Source organism: Engystomops pustulosus, chromosome 3, assembly GCF_040894005.1.
Source record: "Engystomops pustulosus chromosome 3, aEngPut4.maternal, whole genome shotgun sequence".
Classification (NCBI taxonomy): Eukaryota; Metazoa; Chordata; class Amphibia; order Anura; family Leptodactylidae; genus Engystomops; species Engystomops pustulosus.
Window position 1 is genome coordinate 67,075,335 of NC_092413.1, and position 12,993 is coordinate 67,088,327.

General features: G+C 41.8%; 1 protein-coding gene across 6 annotated transcripts in view; it reads right to left on the reverse strand.

Annotated features, from left to right (window-relative positions):
- Positions 1–12,993, reverse strand: part of ADGRG6 (adhesion G protein-coupled receptor G6) — a 538,359-nt gene that overhangs the window by 298,782 nt on the left and 226,584 nt on the right. For all 6 annotated transcript variants that reach the window (XM_072140986.1, XM_072140983.1, XM_072140981.1 and 3 more), the window contains one exon: positions 4,980–5,600. In XM_072140986.1, coding sequence (XP_071997087.1) covers positions 4,980–5,600 — 621 coding nt within the window. The remainder of the gene's footprint in view (positions 1–4,979; positions 5,601–12,993) is intronic.

Sequence of the window (12,993 nt, forward strand, 5' to 3'; positions counted from 1 at the left end):
CTTTAACACCCTCACAAGTTCTATCCTACCCTATGGAGGGGAACAAAATATAAAGTTTGTGCCACCACTTTATAGCATTTTTTCTGCCAGGAAACTCCATAATTATTACCATGCCCTCCAAAAACAGATATGGTGTTCACAAAATCCATCTTATGGATTGTCCAAAATAGGAATATCTAAATGGAAACAAAGTTTCTGGGCCTAAACCAGGATCATTGCTAGGTCAAAAGATGTAGGAGGAGGCTCATGCGCTGTAGAGGTCTGCATCCATCATCATTATTTTTTCCAAAGCCAAAAACAAACAGGAGTTGATCCAAAGCAGAGATGACCAGTAAATGGGATATTTGCATATCCTCTGAGTTCTGTATCCACTCCCGCTTTTGGCTATCAATCCTGAAGATTTTCATTCCTTCTGACAAATGAAATGAAGGGGAAAACCAACCATAGTGGCAACGTCAGCAGTCAGTTGGCAGCAGCATGAGTAGGCCACAGAGTGGCACAATGACAGAGTGTGGAGGTGGCAGCAGCAGAATGAGGTCAGAGAATGGCACAATGACAAATTCTGGGGGTGGCAGCAACATGGTAGGCCACAAAGTGGCACAATGACAAAGAGTGGAGGTGGCGGCAGAAGCAGCAGGAGGTCAGAGAGTGGCACAATGACAGTGTGTGTAGGTGGGCGGCAGCAGTAGCATCAGCATGAGGCACAATTCTGGTGGTGGCAGCAACATGGAGTGTGGAGGTGCTGGCAGCAGGAGGCCAGAAAGTGCAACAACGTGTGGAAGTGGGTGACAATTCCAGTTCCTGGTAATTGGTGAATTAAAATTTGGGGAATACAGAGCCCCAAAAACTGACACCTGGAATTGACACCACTATAGTGATTTAACACCGATTTCTTGACATCTACTTTAGCAACAAAAAACCACTTGGACTTTGAGAAAAAAAACACTCCACCAGCTACAGTATATACTTGAGTATAAGCCAACCCGAGTATAAGCTGAGACCCCTAATTTTAACCAAAAAAAAAACCTGGAAAAACCTATTGACTCAAGTATAAGCCGAGGGAAATGCGTTGGTCACAGCCTCCCAGTATATAGCCAGCCCCAGTAGTATACAGCCTGCCAGCCCCCTGTAGCATACAGCCTGCCCAGCCCCTACCCATAGTATACAGCCTGTCCAGCCCCTGCCCGTAGTACACAACCTGTCCAGCCCCTGCCCGTAGTACATTGCCTTCCCATCCCCTGCCCGTAGTATACAACCTGCCAGCCCCTGCCTGTAATATAAAGCCTGCCCAGCCCTTGCCCGTAGAACAATTCCTTTAGAAAAAAAAAACAAACACTGTACTCACCTTCCGATGCCCTTCCGGCAGGTCTTCTTCTTCTGTGTCCAGCAGCTGATGTCACGATCCCTGCGACAGACAGCGCGCCGGGTGGGGCGTCGGAAGGTGAGTAAAGTGGGGTTTTTTATGACTCCAGTATAAGCCGAGGTGAAGTTTTTCAGCACATTTTTTGTGCTGAAAAACTTGGCTTATACTCAAATATATACAGTATGTGGATTTGACACGGATTTCTTGAAATCTACTTTAGCAACAAAAAACAATTGAAATTTCGAGGATACAGAACCCCAAAAACTGACACCCTGGACTTTGAGCAGAAATCACTCCATCTCTACTCAGTAGAGTACAAGCAGCTTGGATTGGAGCCGAACCGGCATAGGTAAACATGGGGTGCCGGCTGTAACTAATAGCCGGCACCCCAGTGTAACACCCACAGTCGGAGTGGGCTCCGATCGCAGGTGTTTAACCCGTTAAATGCCACGGTGAACGCAACTGCGGCATTCAACCTGCCTTTGGGGGGCGGCGATCGGGGGGCGCCGATGGTTGCTATGGAAGTGCTAGGGTCCGATCTGGTCCCCAGCATAGCCTGCAGGCACTGCCAGTAAGATGATTGCTTGTTCAGCTTGCATGGTAGAAAAAGTAAAAAAAAAAATGTTTTCCACTAAAAAAGCCCCATAACATATAAAAGAGACTTATGATTTAGACTTTTTTTGTGTTATAACACAAACCCCACATATATAGTCCCAAAAAAAACAAGCCATCAACCAGCTCCATAGCCAAAAAATTTAAAATGTTGTGCCACCTGGACCCATAGAATAAAGATAACATGATTATTAGGCTATATAGTGAGCACCAAAAAAATCCAGTACAGAATTGAAGTTTTCCTACTCCTGTCCTAAAAAAAGTTCCTAAATTTTCAACAATAGGGGATATCAACCCCAAAATGGTAACAATGGAAAAAGCATCTCATCCCGCGAAAAAAATGCCTTTACATGGCCCCAATAACAAAAAAGCAAAAATTTTATAGCCTACAAAAGGGACCAATGAGGAAACTAAAATCCTGGCAGTTGCAGGTCCCTCCTTGCCTTGTGAGCCTTGCTGTGTGCCCATAAAACAAGTAACAGCATGTGGGGGGTCTCTGTACTCGGGAGAAACTGCAGAACAAATTGTATGGTGAATTTTGTATTTTTATCTTTTGGAAATGTGTACATTTTAGGGCTAAATGAACGTATAACCAACAAAATTTTACCATTCTAAATTTCACCTTCATTTTTATTCAAATACTATGAAAATCTCAAGGGGTTAACAATCTTCCTAAAAGACATTTCAAAAATTATGAAAAATGTAAAATAGACATATAGGAAATGATATTCAGCAATTTATTTAGGTGGTAAATCTAACTACCTGAAAATGTAATGATTTTGCATTTCAAAAAAGTGAAATTTTTCAAAAAATTCATAATTTTTTCTCTTTTTTCTTTTTTTTTTTATATAGATTGGTACGGATTCGGTGATACCAAATATGTACTTTTTTGTGTGTTTTTGTGTTTTATATACTTTATTTGGATTTTATAAGTAATTGGGCTTATAAGTAATGATTTTTACTTTTTTACATTTTCCACCCTTTGGCTTGAACAAGCATTCATCCGATTGCTTGTTCAAGCCTTTACTCTGCAATGCTGTGCATGCTCAGTTACATATAACCGGGTCCTGCCTGGAGGCGGAACCCGGCACTCACCGAACCCCAGAGATGCTTAAGGTTATTAAGGGGTTAGATGACTTAAGCAGTGTGATGGTTTAGTGTATGGCTATTATGTAGTGTGACTATTAGTAGGTGGTGTGCTCCTTACAGTGGACATTTTTACGAAGGGTGCCACATTTAGTGTAGAGGTTACATTGAGGGGACATTATAAGGTGGAGAGCACAGAGAAGTGGAACAAGTGTAGGCATTTTAATGTGTTGGGCCATATTGAGGGAGTATTAAGGAGTATTCCTTAAATAGTATAGTATTTATATAGTATAGTATTTATGAGATATCCCAGCCATGACTTCCTGTGGCTATAAAGTCCTGCCTTGTAACACTAATTTGCATGGTTAAAAATTGCTCAATTCGGGAGCAGAAACACCACATCTTGTGCCATGGGTGAATAAACACATCAATTGTATGTTGTGATGCCTCTCTGAATTTTTTTCAGGATATTGCCTAATACATTCCTGTGATTTGGATTTGTTGGAGGCTTGCACCCTAACCAGGACTTGATCCCTTGGATCCATAGTAGTGCTCCATCTTTTGTATTTTGACCATACTATTTATGACATATTCTGATGTATGCCAATTTCTATTTAAATGTGAAAAATGTTGAAATTTTATGTTTCAAATGTAAGTATTATGTGACATGTAATTTAGGAAATATCTATGTTAAAGAGTAACTGCAAAGGTTTTTTTATTTTTCACAAATCAATAGCTCTTGGGATGTAAAACAACTTTGCCTATTATCTTTATTACCTATATTCAGTAGTTTCCTTGCTATAGCCCTCACAATACCTCATTGCTGCAATAGCTACCTCTTCTCCATGTGCTTAGAAGCCTTACAAATCTGTATGTTGTTTACACTTTGTTTCTGGTTGGTTTCCTGGGACAGGAGGAGATGCTGCTCCCTGCTCATAGGGGAAGAGGTCATGTGTCAGTGAATGTAGCAGGGCTGAAATTGTGCAGAACAGTGTATGCAGCAGAGCTGGATGTGTATGCAGATGTCTCCTGCACAGAATATTAAGGTGCAAGATCTATCCTATTCCCTATCAGTCCCTCCATCCCAGTCTGTGATTCTACAGAAGTTTTTTCTGTCTGTCTAGTGTCTTCTTACTGCTCACATCCCCCACATTGTCATCTGCAGTATCAGCTCTGTCCAGATAAGCTATTTACCCTTCGTGTTCACACAGCACATGTTATAGATTGCATGTAACTGGTGTACTAATGATTTCTATAAAATTTTTACATGTTCCCTGCTCCTTCATATGATGGAAGATGCCAGGCTAGTCACCATATACATCCTGTTTGTGCACTGTGCAGTGTTCAGTGGATTTACTTGTGGGAAACTAAATAGATTTAATGCTACATTACTTTGAGAGAGAATACAAGGCATTATGGGATCTATGGGCAAACTAGCTGGCCTCAGCCTGAGGGCATAGACTGACAGATATTAGTCTCCGCCCACTTCCCCTCTGATGAGAAGAATTTTTGTCAAACACTTTCAGAACAGAAAATGCCATAACTATGGAAAGAAAAGGACGAGCAGCACAAAGTAGGCATCGTTCTGTTTGTTTTCAAAAGGGAATCACACATTATAATTTGTTAAAATCACTATAGCTTTATAGTTACGCTTTAATGCAAAGCTGTTGTAGGAGAATGCCCTTTGAGCCTAATAAGAACTCCTGTTATCATATTACAATAAAGCATACCTTCATTTTAATGCAGAGAAATTGGAAAATAAAAAGCAGAATAATTTAACACATTAGTAGCTTTCTAAGTACAATTTCAACATTCCAACATATGTTGTCAATAAGAAACACATGTTCTTACAGACAATAGCCTAAATTATACCAGAGCGGAAAAAATTACATAAGAAGATTTGTGAAACCATACTCACCACAACTAAGGTTGCTTTCTGCTTTTCTTGCCCATGATGGGATGTTCCAAAAGTCATTTTCCCAATTTATAATGTTTCCCTGTACTTCACAGCTGAGGTTTGAAAGAGTGATTGCTTCCATTGCTATGTCCCAGAGACGGAAATTGTAAATATCTCCCTCAAATGGCTCACTTCCAGAACCGTAGGAGCCCAGTGTTAAATTCCCATTACCTGGAATGGTAAGGTCTTTTGCGTCTGGACAGGAAACAGCTTGGTAGCCGCTTTTTGTGCTCACAAATATTTGCTCCGAACGATTATGCCAGATAATACACAACTGTTGAAATGATTCTGTAAAGAATTCTTTACTACCATGTGAAAGCAGGGCAGGATCAAGAATGCATGGAACACCCAAAACAGACAGGACATACCCATGAACATCTTTTCCAAAGCTAAGTAGGTCGGTGTTTGAGCTTTTGTAAGAAAAAACCCTCCAGTTCTCTTTGCTGTTGTTGGTTTTGGCAGCCTCAAAGCAGACAGTTAATTGTGTTAAAGTAGGAAGAGTAACTTTGGAAGAAACTGAAACAACACCAAAACTTTGGTTTTGTGGAATACTGACTTTCTGGTTTCTTAAAGACACAGCCACTACAAAAAAAAAAGAAAAGAAAAGGGATTGATCACAAAAACAAGAGTTATCCTAATCTCATACATTTTGTAGTATAATTTATGATAGTTAAACAAAACAAAGATTAAGTCTGTTAAAGGGGTTTTCACAAAATTGACATTCATCCCCTAGCCAGAGGTGTGATAACGGGGGTAAAGGAGGGGAGGGCAATTGAGCCCTAATGCCCTTTTAGCTTCCTTTTATTGCAGAATTCTGTTATTTGTTTGTCATTTGATTTAAACCATAAATCCCTTAGAAGTAAATGGAATTCATGATAAGCTTTTGGGCTCCAATGACTGCTATGAGACGTGTGGTCCCCTTTCACATAATCTTGATTTTTGTATTGTATGTAATTTTGTAATGTATTTTCTCGCCTATCATTAGTGTTAAAATTTGTTCAAAGTCCAACAGATAATTATACAGTGATTAATGAATCCCAAACCCGTACAGGATGTACAACAACTATCCCATAAAAGGGTAAAAATTCTTCCCTGACTCAATATGGGGTAACTAGAAAAATCCTTTAATGAGATATGTTGTTAGGGTTATACAAAATCCAGGACCTTTGAGTACAAAAGTACAATAAGGGATAACAATTTGATCAGTAGGAATTTCATTGCTGGGACCCACATCAATCACAAAAGTGGGCCTCCGGAATTCTGTATAATGGGAGTCCCATTTTCACTAAATAAATGAAATGACAGGTTGAGCATACAACCTGCTTCTCGATTCATTGCTTGCAATTGAATGGAGCCGCATGTAGTGCTTGGCAACTTCTGGTACTCTAATAGCCATGGAATAAGTGAGAAAGGGACTTGAAACAACCTCTTTTATTATACGAAGTAACACAGGTATAATCCATAGTAATTGCAATTAATTATTGTTAATATTTCACTTTCTTCTTCCCACTTCATTTACACTTGATGTTTTCCACACAAACATCTTGGATTCCTTACTTTTTCATCTATTTCCTGAATCTCCCTTTATAAAAATCCTTTATATCTCCCTTTCAAAAAGGTTCTATGGCAGCACAAAATCTACAATTGAACTAAGTATTTAGAGATAGATAGTATGAAATAGGTATGAGATAGATAAAGTAGTGATCATGATACATTTTAACATGCTAATTTATTCTACACTGATTTCTACAAATAACCTTTTGGGAACAAAGTAGGTCATCCAAGTGTGTCTGCATTTCATGCAAAGGGTGTATATGAAAACAGCAGTGCTTGGCATCAGCAAAACATATGAAACCACAAAACAATTAGAGCAAAGGCTCTAATAAATGTCTTACATTTTTTTTATTAACAGTTCATGGTGGCAGACAATTATCTTTAAAATTAAAAAGGGGGTATTCCTGAAGTTGTACAAGCTTTTACAAAGTTGCAATTCCTGGTGCACCTCATTCCCTTTATCCAACCTTCACATGGAGTGGGCATGGAGGGTTGTGTTGTAGGCCATGCAGTAAATGCTGCATACCTAAACACTAGCTATAACTGGTGCCAATTCCTTACACAGTTCTACAGCAGGACCTGGACAGTCAGGTGCTCGATAAATGCTTGAAGCAGTGCCTCTTAATATATCTGGCAGAACAAAAGGTGCAGGGGGGACATCAAGCCTTACATAGAAAATATAATAAAAACACTGGCAATGAGGGGGCCAAGTCACCTGTGGGTTAGATGGCATTAATTCGAAGCAATAAATGTTTAAACAAAGCAATATCTGAGATTATGTCTACTCTACTAAAGATTGTATAATATGGAATATACAATTTATAAAATTGTATCAAATTCAATTCATCATAGTACCAACCTGACATAAAAATGCTACACTTACACAAAATACATTATAAATACATTATACAACATGTATAATGTCTGCCTTCTTTGTAATATTAAAAATAAAATTGTGTTCCGAATTCACATTAACAAGTGCTTGCCTAGCCCATAACCTGGGTGAGCACACAGCCAGGTGCAGGAGATTGAGCGCTTCTCACCCTTCCCCACTTCATTGGCCACAACTACAAGAAGAAAAGTATAGGATATTTCCCATATTTTGCATAGATGCTACCCAGTCGTCTAACGGTGTGGTGAGACACAGATTGCTCACCGTACTGTGACCGGCTGCCAAAGACCTCTATGGGGCTGTGATCCCGGCGGCCAATTTTACGGCCAGATCATGGCCCCCATGGCGGTCGTGTGCATGAGAACTAAGAGAAACAAAAGCAACAGCACTCCTTAGAGATCTGATGAAAAGGTGTATACATGGTGTTCCGACATAGCATCTATATCAAGCATTATCATATCTGAAATAATGCCTACTTCTCTTTTTGAGTTTTTGAGCTGCATACCATTCTGTATTATCTTTTTTAATAAGAAACAACAGGTTACTTGTTCCCTTTAATGCAAGTGTTTTTATCATATTGTCTATGTGTATATCGTAGTATAATAGTTAGAGAGTGGCAAATCGATTCGAAGGAAGTGGAATTCGATATGAATTTCACTGAAAATTTGATTCTTCTGAACCCGAAGTTTATGCTGATTCATGGGAACAAAGTTTTTTTTTTACTCTTTTTTTTCTAAATGGGCGTGAGCAGAACGTGTTGCATGGGGAAGAGGACTCTGGGAAGGAGAAAGGAACTCCCTCGATGACATCTGCAGACCTGTAAGCCAATCAGCGACCAGCAGGCTAATGTGATGTCACGCAGCCCTATAAAAACCAGCCATTTTCAATCTCGGCACTTCACACTGCATGTGGTGTCTGTAGCGTCTAGCTGCTGTTAGTGTACTGTGCTGTAGCGATTTCTTTTTCAATCCCTGGGTGTGCTTTTAGGGGGATCTGTATACCCCAAATAGCAATTCTTTGTAGTTACTGAATCCAATAGGAAGAAATCTGTTTCATATCTATGCAGCAGCTGTAGTGATTTGTGGACCACTCTCAGGGTGTGCATTTTGGGGTATCTGTGTAACACAAACTGCAATATTTTCTTGTTGATGAAGTTGAGAGCAAGAAATACATTTCACATCTACCTAGTTTATAGAGTGCTTTCTGCTCCTCTCCCAGGGTGTGCATTGTGGGGTTTCTCTATAACACAAATTCCAATACTTTTTGTTGCTAAAGTTCAGAGCAACAAATAAGTTTTAAATCCACGTAGTTTATAGAGTGATTTTCGCTCCAATTACAGGGTGTCCGTTGTGGGGTATCTGTATAACGCAAATTCCAATACTTTTTGTTGCTAAAGTTCAGACTAACAAATAAGTGTCAAATTCACATAGTTTATAGAGTGATTTTCGCTCCAATTACAGAGTGTCCATTGTGGGGTATCTGTATAAAGCAAATTCCAATACTTTTTGTTGCTAAAAATCAGAGCAAGATTTACATTTTAAATCCACATTGTTTATAGAGTGATTTTCGCTCCAGTTACAGGGTGTTCATTGGCATGTTGGGTATTAGTTGGCATGGCCCAGGAGCAGGTCAGCGACCCTCACCTGTCCTCAACCAGCCTCTGTCCTGTTCATTTCCCTCAGCCAGAGAGCTACTAGGTGATCTGGGCTCAGCACAACTATTCAGCGAGGATGAAGTGTTTGAGGACAGTCAGCATCCGCTTGGCAGTGAAGAGATGGGGCAGACATCCTCTGTTTCGTGCAGTAGGCAAATTGATGATGATCTAGCCGATCGCACTTGGGAGCCGGGTGTAGCAAGGGATTCATCATCTTCGGGCAAAGAGAGTGTCACCTTCTGAGTCAGGCAAAGGATCAGGCAGCAAGTCGCTACTGTTGCTGTGAGTCATCAGGGTGGCAGCAGTGTGAGCACGGGAGCCAAACGGCCGCGGGGTACAAACCCCACTTCGGAGGTCCAAGGAAGCAGTGGTAAAGGGGCTCAGCGAGGCAGCTGAGCCTAGCGTGTATATATGTAGAATCTGCGGGCAGAAAGTAAACCGTGGCCAGGGAGCTAACATAGGCACCACGGCAATGCATCAACACATGCAGCGTCACCATCCAATGGCCTGGAAGAAATGGGGAACCAATGTGGAGGTCCATCCTGCCACTGCAGCAACAGCAGCAACAGAACCTAGTGGCACAGATACCATTTCAGCTTTCAGCCAGTCAGAGCTCCAGCACCTCTCCCGAAGAGAGCTGTTTGTCTTTGACATCATCTCCCAGTCCAGATGCTCTTGCTCCTCGCTATGCATGGCACCAGCAGTCGTTGAAAGAGGCGATTACAATGAGACAACTGTATGCGTCCAGCTATCCTAAGGTGCAGAAGTTGACCATGCTCTTATCCAACTTGTTGGTACTGCAGCCTTCAGAAAACTAATGGCTTGTGCCGAACCGAGGTGGAGAGTTCAAAGCCGCAATTTTTTTTCCAAAGAGGCAGTGCCAGCCCTTCACCAATATGTACAACAGAAGGTGGGCCAGTCCTTGAGCTTATCAGTTTCTTTCAAGGTGCAAGGCAGGGGGCGGACAGTTGGAGCTTTAACTACGGTCAGGGCCAGTTCATGTCCTTTACAGCCCACTGGGTGAATGGGCTTCCCGCCCAGCCACACCAACAACTTCCACAAGAGACGCCGCTTTCTCCTCCACGATGTCTAATTGCTGCTCCTGCACCAGTGTTTGGCTTTCTCCCCGACAACTGCAAAATGGAACCATGGTGACAGACAATGGGAAGAACATGGTGTCCGCGCTGCAACAAGTTAGATATGCGATGTTTCCATCCATTGGAATTCCAGCCTCCATATGTTAGACCTTCTGTACAGAGAAAAGCCATTAATGATTTTTTGATGATGCAAGCGGAACAGAGTACTCTCCAGTGTAACTTTGATGTCAGCCACTGGCAGCTCATGCGTGACACCTGCCATTTGCTCTGGCCCTTTGAAGAGGCCACTTTATTTGTCAGTCGCCAGGACTATGGGATGAATAAGGTCATTCCACTGCTTCATGTCCTGGAACTCATGCTGCAAAAATTGTCTGGTCAGGGCACTGGAGACTACATCTCATGGCCACATGAGTCCAGTGGGGGCTGAACTGGAGGAGGAGGAGGACGTTGGAGCACATGCAGAGTCTGGTGAAATCTGGGGTTTTTCCACTCAGGAGACAAGAGAGGAGGAACAGGAGCATCTGGAGGAGGTAGAAGAGGCAAAGGCAGATGACCCAGAAGCACTGTGGCAGTATACAGTGGAGATGGAAGCCAGGAGTCCCTCATAGTCACTTTGCAGATGGCTGCTTTTTTTTCCAGCTGCTGAGAGGGAGGAACAACTGGCATACTATAGAGAAATACTGTGCACATAGTTGGCCACTGCCTATGTGCGCCATTGTCCATTCTCTGTCAGGTCTGACCGGGGGGATTCCGGGCAGTCATCGCTCACATACTACTTCCACGGCTGTTGTGGGGAGCTGGGGGGGGGGGGTAGGAGCAGTAGCAGCTTCTTCAGCAGCAGCTTAATTCTGGATTTCTTAATCAGCAACATCCTTCACCTACCTAGGGAGGAGGGTAGCTGCCACCAGCAGCAGCAGAACATGGAGAAAACCCTGCACCAGGTGGTGGCCTACTTGGACAGCACTTTACCACCTCAGGTAGAGGATCCCATGGGCTACTGGACAGCCAAACTTGATGCGTGGCCGGATCTTGCCACGCATCAAGTTTGGCTGCAGTAGAGAAGCTGTTCTGCCGGCCAGTAGTGTGGCATCAGTGCGGGTGTTACTCCAAGGAGAATCCGCTTGTCCACCCGTAATGTGAAGAGACTGACCTTTGTCAAGATGAATCAGGCTTGGATCGCCCAGGATTTCAACTCACCAATGCCTTATGCATCCGATTAAATCAGCCATGACGCCTCCCCAAATGTTGAGAAATGAGTCTGGGTTCTAACTACCTGCCTCAGCCACTATTCTGATGCTGCCACCCGCCTGATGTCACACATCTGCTGCCAGTTGCTCCATCCACCTCCTACCATATTTACCAGGGACTGGAATTGTCCGCCACCTCCACACTTTAGCATTGTGTCACTCTGTGGACTACCATGTTGCCGCCACCTCCACACATCTGACCTCCTGCTGCTGCTTCCTTTGCAGTTCTTTTTTGGCAAAGACCTGATATTTTCAGGAAAACTGTAATGTATTATGCATGTGGCTTCTCTAATCTTCCAATTTAAATGGAAAATTTCAACTTCGAATTCATTTCAAACTTCGTCATTGTGCCACAATGTGGCCTCCTCTGCGGCAGAGAGTTCCATAGTCTCATTGCTCTTACAGCAAAGATCCCCATCGATAGGGATAATAGAACGTAGAGGATGCGTCCTTGTCCTGGACACAGGCTTAGGTATAAAAAGATCTTTGGAGAGATCCTTGTACTGCCCATTCAGGTATTTGTACATTGTAATGAGGTCTCCCTTTAGCTGTCTTTTTTCTAAACTGAATAACCCCAAATTTTGTTATCTGTCATTATATACTCCCCCATTCCCCTAATAATCTTGGTTGCTCAACTCTGCACCCGTTCCAGTTCTATTATGTCCTTTTTATACCCTGGTGCCCAAAACTGTACACAATATTCCACGTATGGTCTGACTAGTGATTTGTAAAAGGGCAAAACCAGGTTTTTATGTTTTTATTTTAAAGATAATCCTGAGCTGTGAACTCCGTTTTGAAAATATACTAATAAAATGATAAATTATTTGTTTGATATATATTTATATTTTTGTCTGCATTTATTTTTGTTTAGAAAGTATAGGTTTATATACTACACAGGAAAAGGCCTGGACTTGTGGTCAGGAGGTCTTTAAGCAGTTTGTTTGGTTCTGCATCAATAAAGCAGTTTGCTAGGTCCTGAATCAATACTACGAGTTCCTCCCCTTTCCTCCTAACAGAGTAAGGTCTGTGCTATTCAGGATCTGCTGACAGTTCACATGTGACTTTCTAATGTAAGAAAGTTCTTACTGCACACAGAAGTATTTACTTGTACAAGAAGAGAACAGCGGGCTAGAATCCACAGACTCTTATGACTTACTGCAGTAATCAGATGTACTTGCAAATGGTGATACAGCTGTAGATATTTGCTGTTCTAGGTAAAAGATGCAGTGCTTAAATGTCAAAAACTTTTCCCTGCGTAATACCTAAATGAACTTTTCTCCATATTCCTCCTATAATTCCCCTTCAATTTTATTTTTAATATTATAAAGAAGGCAAACATTATACATATTGTATTATACAAATTGACATTTGTCTGACAGCAGGTTTAACCTGTTTCCCTACACAGTCAGTTGAGAAGAGCATGCATCTGAATGTGAGTAGCTGGGTATGACCAACACAATGATTTATCTATGGGAGTTAAAGAGAACCTACCACCACAAATCTACCTATAAAGGTAGAACGGGTGGTAGGT